The 17,832-nt window shown below is 43.1% G+C and overlaps 1 protein-coding gene across 7 annotated transcripts in view; it reads right to left on the reverse strand.

The window, feature by feature from the left end:
- qtman (queuosine-tRNA mannosyltransferase) overlaps positions 1-17,832 on the reverse strand; it is a 48,674-nt gene that overhangs the window by 3,982 nt on the left and 26,860 nt on the right. For 2 of the 7 annotated variants that reach the window (XM_090229912.1, XM_090229911.1), the window contains 4 exons: positions 12,629-12,850; positions 3,981-4,090; positions 2,732-2,876; positions 209-279 (listed from right to left, as the gene is read on the reverse strand). In XM_090229912.1, coding sequence (XP_090086038.1) covers positions 209-279; positions 2,732-2,876; positions 3,981-4,090; positions 12,629-12,850 — 548 coding nt within the window. Of the gene's footprint in view, positions 1-208; positions 280-2,731; positions 2,877-3,980; positions 4,091-12,628; positions 12,854-17,832 lie in introns of all 7 variants that reach the window. The other 5 variants (XM_036974567.2, XM_036974566.2, XM_090229915.1 and 2 more) reach the window with 3 other exon arrangements.

Raw genomic sequence — 17,832 nt, forward strand, 5'->3', positions numbered from 1 at the left:
ACAGCTATGGTGTTAAGAATCAGGTAAATTATTATTTTTTTGTTGTGCTCAGTAATCGTAGCTTTGACTTCAGCGTTCTATTTTAGTGATTTATTTTTCAGATTTACACCTTGAACATCTAAATACAACACATTTCTAGAGATGCAAAAATCGGAGAATTAAACATCTTGCAATGCAATGGTGTATTAGCGTATTTGTGTAGTAATACCTGGGAATATTTCAGGATACACCAAAGCCTTGGGGCAAAGTGGATAGCAGCCACAATGAACAGCTTCTAGCCTGCAATATAACATTTTATAGTTTAGCTTCCTGTCAAAAGTATTGGCTTAAAAACAACAAGCGTGAAACACATTTGGGCACCAGTTGTATAACATAATGATTGTCTCAGAAATCCATTTGCTGAAAAAGTGTGCTCTGGTCATGCAAAATATAGACAAATGTTGGTTTACTCTGTCCCCAAGATTGGAGAGTGAACACAATATTTGCCCCTAATAACTGCATGAGCTGAACAGCGTTGTCAAAATGGGTCCCCATTGTGTCTTTGTTGACATTGGTTTCTTTTGATGCACAGTTCAGAATAAATGAAGTCCCACAGACTAGCTGGGGAAAGAAAGCATCCGGACATAGTACATTTCCCAGCAACGCAGTGGAACTCACCCCATTCTCAAAATGATGGGGAGAGAAAATAATCTCTTTCACTGTGAACTCACATCATCTGCAATGTTACAGGATGTCCAAAAACCATCACAAAAGAGAGAACCTAAAATCCATCCAAATGGTTTTCAAATGTGAATAAGTTATTTGCGAAACGTCCATCTCCTGAACAAAACGTAGAGATCGAAAAGCCTGTTGTTATGGTGCATCGAGCTTCCCTCCACTTTCACAGAACTTATCTGAACCTCACTGACCATTGTAGAAACCTGCCTATTTAAATTAGAATGTGCATTAATATTGATGACACCTCAATTTCACTCCTTTCCATCACTTTATTACGTCATTCCTCATGCAACAGACGTACATTTTTAAACATGGGATTAGTTCTCGGGAGTTTAATTTCATGTTAAGACTAAAATGATGGGTGAAATCCTCACACATATGCAATGACGCCATTCACTAGTCTGCACTCTAAAATGTACCCAATATCCTCAAACTGGTTGGAAATTCTATCTACAACATCAACTGCATCTTACTATTTATCAAAACGGCAATTTTTGAAACGACAAGAATAACAGCAATATTGCTCTTCTGTCGCCCTAGTAGGTTTGACAGGCAACAGTTTGTTCCAGGGAAACAGGGGTTGAATAAGTCAAACTACCTTTTGGCACCATATGAAAGTGGTTAAGGCTTTCTAATAGTCTAATTGCCTTTGCCTGCATTCCAAAGAATAGCATGGCTAATCAAGCTAATTTAAAGGTAGCAAGATGATAGCCCCCTAGTCTATGACAGCAAAATCTATGAAACCGATTATTAAGGTCAGTTCCATTTCAGTGGCGTAATGTGTAAGCGCGCAAATGGTTATAAGGCTTTCCATCTCAAATATAATTAGCCGATAATTTTGCTGGGGTAAATGACTTCTTCACTGCAGGGCATGAATAGGCGTCTGCTCACATCGCCAGACCATAATTAATCAGATTAGGGCCAAATTCCACAATAATGAGGATGAAACACATTGGTGACACCTCTGTCGGGCAATAAGACTGGACTGCTCTTTTTTGTTTATTGTGCTCTTCAGAAGCCTCCGTGTCTGTTTATCCTTACACAGAGTGTGGAAATGAGAAACCCTTAACTACCTTCCTGTTTTGAACGCTACGTGAAGCTGATGAAATTGAACAGGTATTCTAAATCACTTGCTAAGTTGAAAGGTTTGTAATGGAAAACTCAACGAGCACCGATGTCTATTTTGTTTACTTTCAAAACAGGTGAGTGAAGCCGATTGGAAGCTGGAGGAAACATTTAACATCATCATCCACCTGAGCATGTCTCTTAGGAGAACCCAGTGTTGATATTCCCCCATTCAATGTGTGTTTCTCTGTTGCCGAAAACACACACAAAGGGCCTCCACCACCAGCGCATCCACAAGGTTTACTATCAATAGAGCTTAGTGGGTGGTCGTGTGCGTCTCAGATCCCCCTGGTTTGGATCAAAGGAAGTATAAAACATCATTGTACAAGACTCCCCCAGAGGGACATCCCTTCCTCAAACTCAGGACAGTGTTTTTCACAACCATAATTAGCACATGGCTTCTTTATTGTGCACAGCCAAGCTTCTAACGTGTTTTCAGCCAATCTATCTAAAATAGATTCCCACACTGACTGCATGAAGCAATCCATAGAATTAACACACCACCAGGCTGGTGTTTTGTAAGATCACAACCTTCCTCTCTACTGAAGCGGCACTACTCTGGCTCCAGTCCTGCTCTACCTTGGCTGTAGGCAGGATCTGACAAAACCCTTCAAATGCACAGCACAGGTGACTGAAGTTTGGCTTCATACGGTAGCAAGTCTCATCATACACTTTGGACTCTACCTCCCTAGAGGTAAAAACACTTAGAAATAAGAGTTTTTAGTTTAGTTTTAATGAACGGTCACTACGTTTTTTCCATGTCAAATTCAAACGTTTACTTCACATGAAAACCAACCACATTACTTTTCATTCACTCTTTCAGCAGTTCATGTTTTGTTGTGTCTTAAGTAGATATTAAAGAAACAAACCAGGAGAGTGAGTTACTTACATGGCCACTCCAAAAAACTCATGCTTGGCTGTGGAGACCACCACATCTGCCTGGCAGAGGACATGGAGGTAGTCCTCTTTACTGGGCATGAACCCCCAGTGGAGGACATGGGCATTCAGGTCCACTCTGGCTTCTGCAAAGATGTCTGAATGGAGGGGAGGGGGGGCTGATGTATATTATTCACAATAACCATTTCTGTCACTGTATGAATGTATTCATTTGATTGAGTAAAATGCCAAGAGTGGACTGATTGACTTTGTCCAGTTGCTCGTTTCGTGAACTCTTTATAACCGATTAGATTCCCACATAAAGGACTTGAGTTTAATGGAGGATAAATTAAATGAAATAATGCAACAAAATGCATGTCATTGAAAAGCCATCTGTCCGTGACATTCTGGATTCATAATGAGTTCCATGTTGCTGTGTATTCACAGAATAGTGATGACATCAGGAAGATGTTTCAGTGACCAAAAAGTGTTTGGAGAACAGATCAGTGAAACAGGGAATGGACTGAATCCAGGAAAACAGAGGAAAAAACATGCTATGAAAAACAGAGGTCAGAACTGAAGCCGAGGCATAAACTTTGGACTAAAAATGATATACAACATGAGATCGGGAGAAACAGGTGAGGGGTGAACATAATCAATACCGTGACCCTATTAAGAAAATCAAAGTAGATTAAAATTGTTCTAATGCGATTGCCTTCCGAGCAATCATAAACGTAATTACTAAATATGAGAAAAATTTACAGTCTCTCTTTCCATCTGTTTATGCTCCTATAAAAGTTTACATCCCAATATGAGAGAGTGTGTTTCCTGTAAGGATGTCTTTGCTTCCAGCCATGGGGCCAGAATGTGTATTAATTTACTTAACACTCAGTGGTGAATACATTGGAGTGTACTAAAGTCATTATAGCATCATCATCTACTAATGGGGAGCGGATTTGATCAATTAAACACTGTCCTGAGGGCTTAAAAAAAAACTGGCCTGTCAGACGACCTTAACCCCACACTTAGTCAAATTACCAATTACATTGAAAGCCATAACAATTACATACAGTATGCCTTGGGTGCACAAACGTATTCTACATCGTAAAAAACAAGTATAGCTTTTCACTCACCTTTCGAGAAGTTGTGCAAAGTTTTCTACTCAAAGTTTTGAAACCAAACACCCACTGCTTTGAAAACAAGTGTTATCGCGAAACCAGAGCCCACTTAATCCTTTGCTTGTAAAATGAGTGTGTGTGTACCTGGTACGTCAGTGAAGGTCTCCCCCAGGACAGACAGTTGAAAGCCCAGGCCTCTCTCTTTCAGCTTCAGCAGCATCTTGAAGAAGAGCTCGGGGTCTTTGTCGTGTTCCCTTCAACCACAAACAGAATTCAGGGCCTTGATGGTGCTACGTACACACACACAACAACACACACAGGACAGGCTCAGGAAAGGCTCTGCTCTGGTGTGCGCCGGGCGTCCAAAGGCTTACCCCTCTCAGTACCATTCTGCTCTGTGATTTATTCACACAGAAACACACACACACAGAGGCCAGGTTACACAAGGCAAGGCAGCAGCCAGAAAAAGAGAAAGATCATAGCACTCCCCAGAGGACACTTGACTGTGGTATCGATGCGGTGTGCAGTACGCCAGGTGGGGGATTTAACAAGCTGACAGACAGAGAGACAGAGATCCCTGTTGGCTCAGAGAGAGAAGCAGCCAGTCATCCTTGATGTGTTCGGTGCCTGGAAGGCCCTGCTTCTAGTTAACACAGGTGCTGTGTTCAGCTGTGGAGCAGATGTCATACTGTGCAAGTGGCCTGTCACTCACCATGCTAATCTGAAGGAGGGAACAGGGAGTACAGTCAACTGATCTAACAGGAGCATCTGCACATTATCATTAACAGCAGCTAGCATTAGCTCACACCTGCCTTTAGAGATGGCAAAACAGGGAATCAGTTAAGGTCGATGACACAAATGTGTTGAGAGAGTAGCCTTGTGCCCTTACTAGTGCACTGTCATTTATGGTTTGTCACTAGCATAAACAGTAGAAAATGAATGAAGGTTGACTACATGCAAATGGCTGTATATCTCTGCTGGTTTACCTCTGGAGCTGTAGTGAGGAGGTCCGCACCTGAGACTATAAGGGTTGTGACTGGGAAGTGGTGTTGGAGGACCAGTAGGGGGCACTCTTCCGTCTAGTGTAATAGAGCCCTCAAGGCCGAGGGCTAGTGACCTGTAAAAGGTGCCGTCTCCTGGATGTGACATTAAAATGTAGGTTCTGGCTCTCTCTGGTCACTGGCGCTTACTAAACGTACCGGGCCGCCCCTGGGATGTAAGGCAGGTAAAAACACATCTGACACTCTGCTCCTCAACACGCAGCTCAGGGGTGCGTGATCAGTCCCTTCCTGTACTCCCTGTTCACCCATGACTGCATGGCCAAGCACGACTCCAACGCCATCATTAAGTTTGCCGACAACACAACAGTGGTAGGCCTGATCACTGACAACAATGAGACAGCCTATAGGGAGGAGGTCAGACACCTGGCAGTGTGGTACCAGGACAACAACCTCTCCCTCAAAGTGATCAAGACTAAGGAGATTATCGTGGACTACAGGAAAAGGAGGACTGAATGCGCCCCCATTCTCATCGACGGGGCTGCAGTGGAGCAGGTTGAAAGCTTCAAGTTTCTTGGTGTCCACATCACCAACCAACTAACATGATTCAAACATGCCAAAACAGTCGTGAAGAGGGCATGACAAAGCCTATTCCCTCTCAGGAGACTGAAAAGATTTGGCATGGATCCTCAGATCCACAAAAGGTTCTACAGCTGCATCATCAAGAGAATCCTGACTGGTTGCATCACCGCCTGGTATGGCAAATGCTCGGCCTCCGACCGCAAGGCGCTGCAGAGGGTAGTGCGTACAGCCCAGTACATCACTGGGGCCAAGCTTCCTGCCATCCAGGACCTCTATACCAGGTGATGTCAGAGGAAGCCCCTAAAAATTCCCAAAGACTCCAGCCACCCTAGTCAGACTGTTCTCTCTGCTATCGCACGGCAAGCGGTACCGGGGCGCCAAGTCTAGGTCCAAAAGGCTTCTAAACAGCTTCTACCCCCAAGCCATAAGACTCCTGAACAGCTAATCAAATGGCTACCTGGACTATTTTCATTGACCCCTCCCCCCATTTTTACGTTGCTGCTACTCTCTGTTTATTATCTATGCATAGTCACTTTACCTCTACCTAAATGTACATATTACCTCAACCTGTATTTAGCCTCGTTAGTGTTATTTTATTGTCTTCGATTATTTGTTACTTTTCTAAAAAAAAAAAACAGTTTATTTTTATTTTAGTAAATACTTCCTTAACAGGTATTTTTCTTAAAGCTGCATTGTTGGTTAAGGGCTTGTAAGTAAGCATTTCACTGTAAGGTCTACCTACACCTGTTGTATTCGACGCTTGTGACTAATAAAATGTGATTTGATTTCAAGCAAGAGTAGGGACTATTACATGCCCTGTAGCTTCAGATGTAAAGAATCACTGTCCTCTCTCCACTTACAATCACTGTCCTCTCTCCACTTACAATCACTGCCCTCTCTCCACTTACAATCACTGTCCTCTCTCCACTTACAATCACTGCCCTCTCTCCACTTACAATCACTGTCCTCTCTCCACTTACAATCACTGTCCTCTCTCCACTTACAATCACTGCCCTCTCTCAACTTACAATCACTGTCCTCTCTCCACTTACAATCACCGTCCTCTCTCCACTTACAATCACTGTCCTCTCTCCACTTACAATCACCGTCCTCTCTCAACTTACAATCACTGTCCTCTCTCCACTTACAATCACCGTCCTCTCTCCACTTACAATCACCGTCCTCTCTCAACTTACAATCACTGTCCTCTCTCCACTTACAATCACTGTCCTCTCTCCACTTACAATCACCGTCCTCTCTCCACTTACAATCACCGTCCTCTCTCCACTTACAATCACCGTCCTCTCTCAACTTACAATCACTGTCCTCTCTCCACTTACAATCACCGTCCTCTCTCAACTTACAATCACCGTCCTCTCTCCACTTACAATCACTGTCCTCTCTCCACTTACAATCACCGTCCTCTCTCCACTTACAATCACTGCCCTCTCTCCACTTACAATCACTGCCCTCTCTCCACTTACAATCACTGCCCTCTCTCCACTTACAATCACCGTCCTCTCTCCACTTACAATCACTGTCCTCTCTCAACTTACAATCACTGTCCTCTCTCCACTTACAATCACTGCCCTCTCTCCACTTACAATCACTGTCCTCTCTCCACTTACAATCACTGTCCTCTCTCAACTTACAATCACCGTCCTCTCTCCACTTACAATCACTGTCCTCTCTCCACTTACAATCACTGTCCTCTCTCCACTTACAATCACTGTCCTCTCTCCATTTACAATCACCGTCCTCTCTGCACTTACAATCACCGTCCTCTCTGCACTTACAATCACCGTCCTCTCTCCACTTACAATCACCGTCCTCTCTCCACTTACAATCACTGTCCTCTCTCCACTTACAATCACTGCCCTCTCTCCACTTACAATCACTGCCCTCTCTCCACTTACAATCACTGCCCTCTCTCCACTTACAATCACGGTCCTCTCGCCACTTACAATCACGGTCCTCTCGCCACTTACGATCACTGTGTGTTGAGTATTCATTCTGGTGTAAAATGGCTGCCATGCATGCTGAAGCTACACATTTTTTTAAATGTATTTGACCTTTATTTAACTAGGCAAGTCAGTTAAGAACAAATTCTTATTTTCAATGACGGCCTAGGAACAGTGGGTTAAACTGTCTGTTCAGGGGCAGAACGACAGACCTTGTCAGCTCGGGGGTTTGAACTTGCAACCTTTCGGTTACTAGTCCAACACTCTAACCACTAGGCTATCCTGCCGCCCCATTAATGGATGGTTGAAAGTTTCAGCTTTTTGAGTTGCACCCCGCAAAGCACCACAATATACATACCCTTCGAAACACGACACATTGTATTTGATCACCAACAGATCTCCGAATTGTAATAATCGACTGTACTCTATAACATGTTTGTGATAAAGGACGCAGGATTTGTCTAACAGTGGATAGTGTGTGAAGGTCAAACGCCTTCTACAAAGCAGCATCATTCAGACAGATCCCTCCTAATGCTACCTCCACAGGATCTCCTTAGGTGAGGTATTATAGGAGCTTATTTATTCTCATTTTCAGCTCTCATATTCATTGGCTTCCCCTGTGGATAAAAGCTAATTCCCTTATTTCCTACCCTTTTTAACTCCTTATGCGAGGCATGAATCCCTATTCCCCCATTACAGATAGAGAGGAGGACAATGAGTGAATGAGACGGTGATAATAATGCTCTGTGCACTAGGCTACCATCCCCCTCTGTAGGAAAATGAGTGTTAATTAATGTGTGGGATATGACTATCAGGAAGAACCTCTCTCTCGAAAACACACACGCACACGCACACACACCTCGGCAGCGTATCACAGTGCGAGCCCTGACTCCCCACTGATGCCCTAGATCTGTTAATGAGGACCGTTAACCCCCAGCGACAGTCAACCAAGTCGGAGGGAACTGTCATCCCACTGATTAGAGGGAGAGTGACAAACAAAGGCTATCTGGCATCTTCACAAAATCAGCCACACTGCCAATACACACCACTAATCTGCTGCTAAGGCACATCAAGGACATTTTCTAAGGTACAGTACAGTTTACAGTCGGAACTCCCTCAAGTCAACTGAACGGATGTTTGCCTCCAACTATCCCATTCCCATCAGGTATGCTATCTTCCAACATCAACAGCCACCCTATATTCTGCTCGTCTGGTCTCGAGAGATACGAGGTTGGTACATCTTCCGTTTGCTTAATTCTCCCTCCTAAGTTTACAGCTCCGACTAACACTATTTTTTCTCTTTCTGCTCTTACTTTATATGAGTCCTTTGTGGTGTCTTATCACCCCTGTGACCTCACAGATGAATGCAGATGAAGCCGGGTAAAATGATCAAGTAAAAAGTATGTTCCGTACTACCCAGAGAAACCTCATTAATATGTATCACGTAGCAGCCAAAAGAAAATAAGATCCTCTCATTTGGAAATCTATGATTAAATATTCTCCTTTATGTTGCACCCAAGAGGTGCGTTTTAAAATTCAAATACTATTTACTCCAATGCACAATGTGAAATGAGCCCAATCACCAGAAACCAAAGGACTGCGCACTAATTAAGGGGACACTTGAAAGACAAAGAGTTGGTTGTTGAAGATAGACCAACATGCAGCAGGAGCGGACCGAGGAGATTTTTTCCATTCAAAGGCCTGACAACATGCACCACTGTAGATAGTGGTGATTTTCAAATCATACGTCTAGGAGAACTACAAAGGGTTCGACATTTCTTAAAATAGAGCTAACTTTGGGAACGGCAACAGGCTGCATCTTCACACACAAACACATATCCTTCGGTGCCTGCTGCCTACTGCAATGTACTGGCCCCACATGACACAGTCTCATTGGAGTATAATGCCTGTAGGTTCAGACTCACAAATGCTGAAGAATGGCCATAAAGCATAACAAACAACACATTGTAGTGATGACTCTGGAAAACAGAACTGTCACTTAAAACACAAATAATAAGCGAGTCAATCAGCTCACACCCCTGTATTTAACTTCTACTTCCTGGTCCGAAGTCAGTCAGTCCTGAGGGTTGGTTGAGGTCAGGTTGGCGGCCTGAGGCCATGCCAGGGGAAAGCCCAGAGCAGGATGGGTGGGGGTCAATACTGATAGACTCTGTTGGCACACCACTGGACGAGTCTGTGCGTCAGCACTTAATGACCAGTGGCCCGTCTGGACAGGGATTAGCAGAAAAACAATAAACAATACACCCAGGCACCTCAGTATCGTTAGGCTAGCCTAGAAGAGCGTCATATACTCCATAACATTCTGAGGGTCTCACACTGCCGCGACGCGTTTCTTTTTCTCGATTGCCTGCTGTGTGCCTACGTGACTTACACATCTTGATTGCGTTGTTTGTTTTGCAATCAGAAATACTCCAGGAGGACAATCCTCTTGAGGTAAAAGCTGATCCTGATGAACCTTAGACGGAGTTAAAGCCCCTTGTAGCAGAGATTTAGCCTCCGTCCTGCTATGCTCTTCTCTCCCGCTGGTTATTATCATCACTACTGTGGCACGAAGCCATCTTCACCTGTAAAACAGCTGTCCTGTCCTCTGGTGGGGCTGATCTGATCCCACTGGCCTGGCCTGGCTGCCCGGGCCATTGCCTGCAATAAGACAGTCCTGTAATCTGAGGATGAACGCCTATCCAGGCCACACACAGATTAACAATCTGCAACCAATGATGAGCACAAAAAAGTGAGGGCAGAGATAGTAAAAATGTAGGAGAATGAAATGCAACAAACTGTGAGCAGCATCAATCGAGGAGATTATCTGGGCTGCTCTCTCTCTCTTTCCTCTCTCTCTCTCTCTCTCTCTCCCTCTCTCGCCCACTGTAAATCCTAATTTACCCCAGAATAAGCCAAGGTTTATGAAGCCTGGATGTTGGGAGCGATAATCCATCTGTGTTTTGCTCAGTTTAGAGGAGATTACATGATGGGTGCTTTTGTTATTGATATAAGAGTAGGTGAAAAACAGACACCCGACCCATGCAAACACAGAGAGGGAGGGATAATGGAGAATGGCAATGATGCCGACAATGGCAAATCGCGACGCCAGCGAGGAACTACGGCACTGGTGGTCTTTGCGGTTGTTAATCTGATTTACGGACATGTTTTGGTGAGGAAACTAAGCCTCGCTGCCGAAAGGAGAATGGAGTCAGAGGAGAAAAATGTGATTCCACAGAAAAGCTGTTGTCTTTCCTCTCCAACACAGATGAGCCAGAGATCGAGAAACGGTGTGCCAAAAAAGGGGCCTACACTACTCTGAACAATGTAAAGGATATTTCTGCTTATGTAAAAGAAAAACATTCACAAATCCACCCAGAGTATCTTTAAACTTCCCCCTAGCTGTTACACAAGTCATGTTTTAATATGCCATTTCATTTAACTTGTGTTTTTACATTCTATGGCTAATGTTGACGGGGAAACCACACAGTAAGAGCATACCTGTTTATAGAAATCCTTAGCAAAGGCCTTAAAGCTTAAACTCAAAACACAACCAATACTATGTAGCTAGTTTCCACTCTTTTTATGACATTGTTACACAAAAACGTGTTAGTACTTTTCCATGCCCTCGGTTTGTTGTCAAACAACACTCTGATGATCCAAAGCAAATAACTCTCCGCAGGGTTGGTACATACGTACATTGCTGTTAGAGAGGTATTTCCAGGTCATTCTAGTTCCAGAATAGGCCTACGACATGATCTTTGGATTATGGTTTGCATGACTGCTTTGTTCTAAGACATGCCATGCGATGCCAGGAGCGGCAAACACAGAAAATCAAGCAAGGTAACAACAACCCAGTTGCCAAACGTGTTTGCTGTTTTTGTAAATCATGACAGGTGTTTTGATACGCTAACACGCTAGCCTTCACGGTAGGTTCCAAACACTTTCTTCATGTTTCTTAGTTCTGAAACAAATAACCTCTATCCATAGGATTTTCCTAGAGTCCTTACAAAACATAACCATATATGGTTAACATTGAACATTACTTCAACCCTTCCACATTTTTGTTGTGTTACAGCCCCAAATTCAAAATTGATTAAATGGAATACATATACAAAAATTCACACCCCTGAGTGAATACATGTTAGAATCACCTTTGGCAGCGATTACAGCTGTGAATCTTTCTGGGTAAGTCTATAGGAGCTTTGCACACCTGGATTGTGCAGTATTTCCACAACTGTTTTGTTTTTTTATTCTTCAAGCTCTGTCAAATTGGTTGTTGATCATTGCTAGACAGACATTTTCAAGTCTTGCCATAGGTTTTTCATTCTGATTTAAGTCAAAACTGTAACTAGGCCACTCAGGAACATTCAATGACTTGGTAAGCAACTCCACTGTATATTTGGACTTGTGTTTTAGGTTATTATCCTGCTGAAAGATTAATGTATCTTAGTGCCTCTTGGAAAGCAGACAACCAGGTTTTCCTCTAGGATTGTGCCTGTACTTAGCTCTATTCTATTTATTTCTATCCTAAAAAAAAATCCCTTGCCGATGACAAGCATACCCATAACATGATGCAGCCCCCACCATACTTGAAAATATAAAAAACGGTAATCACTGTGTTGGATTTGCCCCCAAAGTAATGCTTTGTATTCAGGACATAAAGTTAATTTCTTTGCCACATGTTTAGCAGTTTTACTTTAGTGCCTTACTGCAAACAGGATGCATGTTTTGGAATATTTTTTATTCTGTACAGGTTCCTTATTTCTCTCTGTCATTTAGGTTAAGATTGTGGAGTAACTACAATGTTGTTGATCCATCCTCTGTTTTTTTCTCCTATCACAGCCATTACCCTGTAACTGTTTTAAAGTCACCATTGGCCTCATGGTGAAATCCATGAGCGGTTTCCTTCCTCTCTGGCAACTGAGTTAGGAAGGACGTCTGTATCTTTGTAGTGACTGGGTGTATTGATACACCATCTTTTATTTGAGCCCATCTACCAATAGATGCTCTTCTTTGCGAGCCATTGGAAATTAATTTATAAACATTTCTAAAAGCATAATTCCACTTTGACATTATGTGGTATTGTGTGCAGGCCAGCGACACAACTTCTCAATTTAATCCATTCAGGCTGTAACACAACAAAATCTGTAGTTAAGTCAATCGGTGTGAATACTTTCTGAAGGCACTGTATGTGTGTTCTTGTGTGTGTATCTATCTCAAGTGTAGAGATGACAAGACATCAACTCACCACCTATGAGGCCAGACGATATGAAGAGGTCTGACGTGGCTCTCTTCTCCTCCTCCATCCCCCTCTTCCTTCCCTCCCCCAGGCCCTCGCTCTTCCCTGGGGTGAGAAGGAGCCTCGGCCTGCCCGGTGCCTTCCCTCTGATCCAGGATGGCAGCCGGAGGGGAGCTGAGACTGAGAAGTCCCTCCTTTTCCTCTTCTACTGGACTGAGTAGTACTTCAGGTCTGCTGTGGTTAAATCAAAGTGACTCGTGAAGACATACATACATACATACATACATACATACTACATAAATACACTATGGTATGACCCTTGATGATGATCCGGCAGTATATTATTATATACTGAACAGAAATATAACCGCAACATTTAAAAAGTGTTTCATGAGCTGAAATAAACGTTCACATGACTTTTCCATAGGCACAAAATTCTTATTTCGCTAACATTTGGGTACAGTATATTTACATTCCTGTTAGTGAGCATTGCTCATTTGCCAAGATAATCGATCCACCTGACAGGTGTGGCATATCAAGAAGCTGATTAAACAGCATGTTCATTACTCAGGTGCACCTAGTGAAGGGAACAATAAAAAGGCCACTAAAATGTGCAGTTTTCACAACACAATGTCACAGATGTCTCAAGTTGAGGGAGCATACAATTGGCATGCTGACTGCAGGAATGCCCACCAGATAATTTCTCTACCATAAGCCGCCTCCAACGTCATTTTAGAGAAATTGGCAGAATGTCCAACTGTCCTCACAAGCGCAGACCACGTGTAACCACGGCAGCCTCCACATCCGGCTTCTTCCCCCGCGGGATCTTCTGAGACCAGCCACCCGGTAAGCTGATGAAATTGTGTCACAACCGAAGAATTTCTGCACAAACTGTCAGGAACTGTCTCAGGGAAGCTCATCTGTGTGCACGTCGTCCTCACCAGGGTCTTGACCTGACTACAGTTTGACTGATTTACTTATATGAACTGTAACTGAAATTGTTGCATGTTGCGTTTATATACAGTTGAAGTCGGAAGTTTACATACACTTAGGTTGGAGTCATTAAAACTTGTTTTTTAACCACTCCACGAACTAGTTTTGGCAAGTCGGTTAGAACATCTACCTTGTGCATGACACAAGTAATTTTTCCAACAATTGTTTACAGACAGATTATTTCACTTATAATTCACTGTATCACAATTCCAGTGGGTCAGAAGTTTACATACACTAAGTTGACTGTGCCTTTAAACAGCTAGGAAAATCCCAGAAAATGATGTCATGGCTTTAGAAGCTTCTAATAGGCTAATTGATTTGAGTCAATTGGAGGTGTACCTGTGGATGTATTTCAAGGTCTAACTTCAAACTCAGTGCCTCTTTGCTTGACATCTTGGGAAACTCAAAAGAAATGACCAAATCCTCAGAAATACAATTGTAGACCTCCACAAGTCTGGTTCATCCTTATGAGCAATTTCCAAACGCCTGAAAGTACCACATTCATGTGTACAAACAACAGTACACAAGCATAAACACCATGGGACCATGCAGCCGTCATACCGCTCAGGAAGGAGACGCGTTCTGTCTCCTAGAGATGAACGTACGTTGGGGTGAAAAGTGCAAATCAATCCCAGAACAACAGCAAAGAACCTTGTGAAGATGCTGGAGGAAAAAGATACAAAAGTATCTATATCCACAGTAAAACAAGTCCTATATCAACATAACCTGAAAGGCCGCTCAGCAAAGAAGAAGCCACTGCTCCAAATCCACCATAAAAAAGCCAGACTATGATTTGCAACTGCACATAGGGACAAAGACTGTACTTTTCGTACAAAATCATACAAAAATAGAACTGTTTGGCCATAATGACCATCGTTATGTTTGGAGGAAAAGGGGGATGCTTGCAAGTCAAAGAACACCATCCCAACCATGAAGCACGGGGGTGGCAGCATCATGTTGTGGGGGTGCTTTGCTGCAGGAGGGACTAGTGCACTTCAAAATACATGGCATCATGAGGTTGGAAAATTATGTGGAAATATTGATGCAACATCTCAAGACATCAGTCAGGAAGTTAAAGCTTGGTCGCATTTTGTAGCAAAATGGCTTAAGGACAACAAAGTCCTTTGGTATTGGAGTGGCCATCACAAAGCCCTGACCTCAACCCTGTTGAAAAATTGTGGGCAGAACTGAAAACGCGTGTGTGAGCAAGGAGGCCTACAAACCTGACTCAGTTGCACCAGCTCTGTCTGGGGGAATGGGCCAAAATTCACCCAAATTATTGTGGGAAGCTTGTGGAAGGCTTGACCCAAGTTAAACAATTTAAAGGCAATGCTACCAAATACTAATTGAGTTTATGTAAGCTTCTGACCCACTGGGAATGTGATGAAAGAAATAAAAGCTGAAATAAATAATTCTCTCCACAATTATTCTGACATTTCACATTCTTAAAATAAATTGGTGATCCTAACTGACCTAAGACAGTGAATTTTTACTAGAATTAAATGTCAGGAATTGTAAAAAAAAAAAAAAAAAATGTTTAAATGTATTTGGCTAAGGTGTATGTAAACTTCCGATTTCAACTGTATTTTTGTTGAGTGTATTATGATGCTTTTTTTTTACAATAAAGAGTTTAATAAACAATAAATAAACATGTCAGCCATTTCTCATAGCCTCCACTTAGTCTGTTCTATCACTGCTGTATTACCGTGGGGCCTCTAGCCTGCCTGGAGACATAGGTTAACACTGCGAGGCTTGTGGGGCTCTGAGGTCATCAACATGATGCTGGCCTGTGATGGAGATGGAGCTTGTGTTCTAGGAATATTGTTTAAAATGCATTTACCCATGCACAAACACCGTTCAATTTCACAGCACTCGAAGTAGATATGAAATTCTCCTCATAGAACTGTATCCATCGCGTGCATTGTGAATGGTTTGCTTCACCAATGAAAACAAAAAACGGAGAAGATCGTCCGACGCCACAGAAATCTCAGTCTTTTGTCAGGTTGCTTTGCTTGGAGAGGCAGACTTGGATGAGGAAGAGAACAAGCACGGAAAGATGCTGATGTCATTGACGAAGGAATGGGAAACACATTTAAAGTGCTGGCATCAAGGCAAGTGTTCGTGGCTAGGGTAAATTTATGAAGGCAGGAGCCACTGCTTTTCATGCTACAGAGTGGCATAGACCGAGGGTCTTGTTACTGTTCTAGTCAGTCTAGAGATCCAGTCTTCTTATTACTTCTGGATGATACCACAAGGCCAGACCAAGATTAGGCCAATAAGTATTTAGTCAAGAATGGCTGGTTCACAGAGGAATTGTCATTGGCTTTATAAATACCTGCATTTTTCCAGTGGGTGAGGAAGATAAAGATACAGTATGTCAAAGCATACCGCCCACAGACTTGGTCTGTCTTAGCAACCACACCTGAATTAACCAGCAACTATTGTAGCAAATACAGTGGAGTTTAGGCCCATCCTGATTTTCATTAAATGCTTGTTACTGATGCCAGAAGAATCCTGTGGTGAGAATGACATCACGGCGTGACGAATCTCCGCTAACAGATTTAGCAACGTTACCATAAGATGTTCATTTCTGGAAAAGTCATCTACAATTAAGCAATGGGTGTGGTAGCCTATAGGCTACCGTATATGGTTCCACTGCACTTCATTGGGTAAAACCAGTTTCCTAACGTCAACTTCCTTAATCATCTACCTCCAGCACTACTGTCTTTCACATAATGAATCCTTCTTGAGGAAAGAGACTGAAGAGAGGGTGATAATATTGCCTTAGGTGTGGAAAGATTAGCATAAAGAATGCATGAAAACATATGGCTGGGCTAGAGGACAAATGTTAAGCGCTGTCCGTCTCTAGCAATGCACTTGAGTTATTAGAATCCATAAAGCCTTTCTTTTCAGAACGGTGTTGCTGAAATCAAGCAGGAAGACGTTACCTTCACAAGGCATTGATAAACCTGACAAAGTGGGATAGAGTGGGCAGATGGATAAAGAACCTAACCGATATGGACATGGGATGGCCTCTGCCGTACAGCTGGACTGTGGAGCTGACAAAGAGCCACTTGTGGTTAGGTATGACCAATGAGGCTGCCTCACAGCCCCCTGGGAATATTTTATTCGATAAGCCATTTTAAAAATTGGATGAAGGGGTTTAGACTAGGGGCAATAAAAACGCTGCCGTATCTACCGGCAGAGAGCGAGAGAGAGAGAGGAAAAGAGAGGGAGAGAGAGCGGTACTTAGGGAGAATGCCGCCAATTAGCTTATTTATAAATCAACAGCAATTTCTGTGATGGCTTTACCTCTGCATTTGATTAAATGTGAAAGGATGAAGGGGGGAGTCAAAGTCAAAAATCATTTGATCTAATTTCCTTTATTGGCAATAATCACAAGTGTCTCTCCCACTGGGTAATGAAAAACGGCAGTGATCTTGAGCCACGGTGAGAATGGGCTCCGCTCTGCGGAGGGAGGAAAACGGAGGCCTCTGGGCTGTACACTCACACAGTAGCATTACACAGGCTAGCCAAGGACTGTACATAAATAATGTACAACCTCACATGAAACACGTACCCAAAGAAGACCAAAGTGCTGCTTGCTAATATGATAAGTATTAGCTATGACAATGATTTATTGTAGGTGATGGGGTTTCTTCTTTGTTTGTGGGGTTGAGGTCAAATCTATAGCACATGTGGTACCAGGAGTTGATCAACATAGGTTCCCAATAAGTCATTGAGTTAGAACTAAACACAGAGTCCTGTTTTTAACGACAACAGACACCACTGTTGAGGTGATCTAAGGACACTCCTGGTCCTTCCAGGATGAATCTGACTTGACCAAGTAGGAGTGAGTGTTCAGAGTAGGACAGAATACAGGGCACGGAACCATCCAAAGGTTTAGCATCGAGGTTACTGTCCTGAGGGCATCACTTCAAAACAATCTCATCAGCATAATCCCCGAAACTAGCCATTTAGCCCATCTAATAGTGGCTTGATGAGAGACGGCCAGGCCAGTCAGCTACTCTTTAGCCGTTCCTGAGGCAGCCAGAGCACTGGGAGAAGCCTCAGCCTCCGTGGCACGGACAGAGCAGGTCATTAAAGCCCATTAAGATCTACATTACAGTCATTATGAGGCTGGCGAGCTGACCCTTTAGTCAGAAACTATCGGTGCAGTCCACTCTGCAGCACTCCTATGAGGGATGCTGGTCTACTCG

The sequence above is a fragment of the Oncorhynchus mykiss genome, chromosome 3 (assembly GCF_057628025.1).
Source record: "Oncorhynchus mykiss isolate SJ-2025 chromosome 3, ASM5762802v1, whole genome shotgun sequence".
Classification (NCBI taxonomy): Eukaryota; Metazoa; Chordata; class Actinopteri; order Salmoniformes; family Salmonidae; genus Oncorhynchus; species Oncorhynchus mykiss.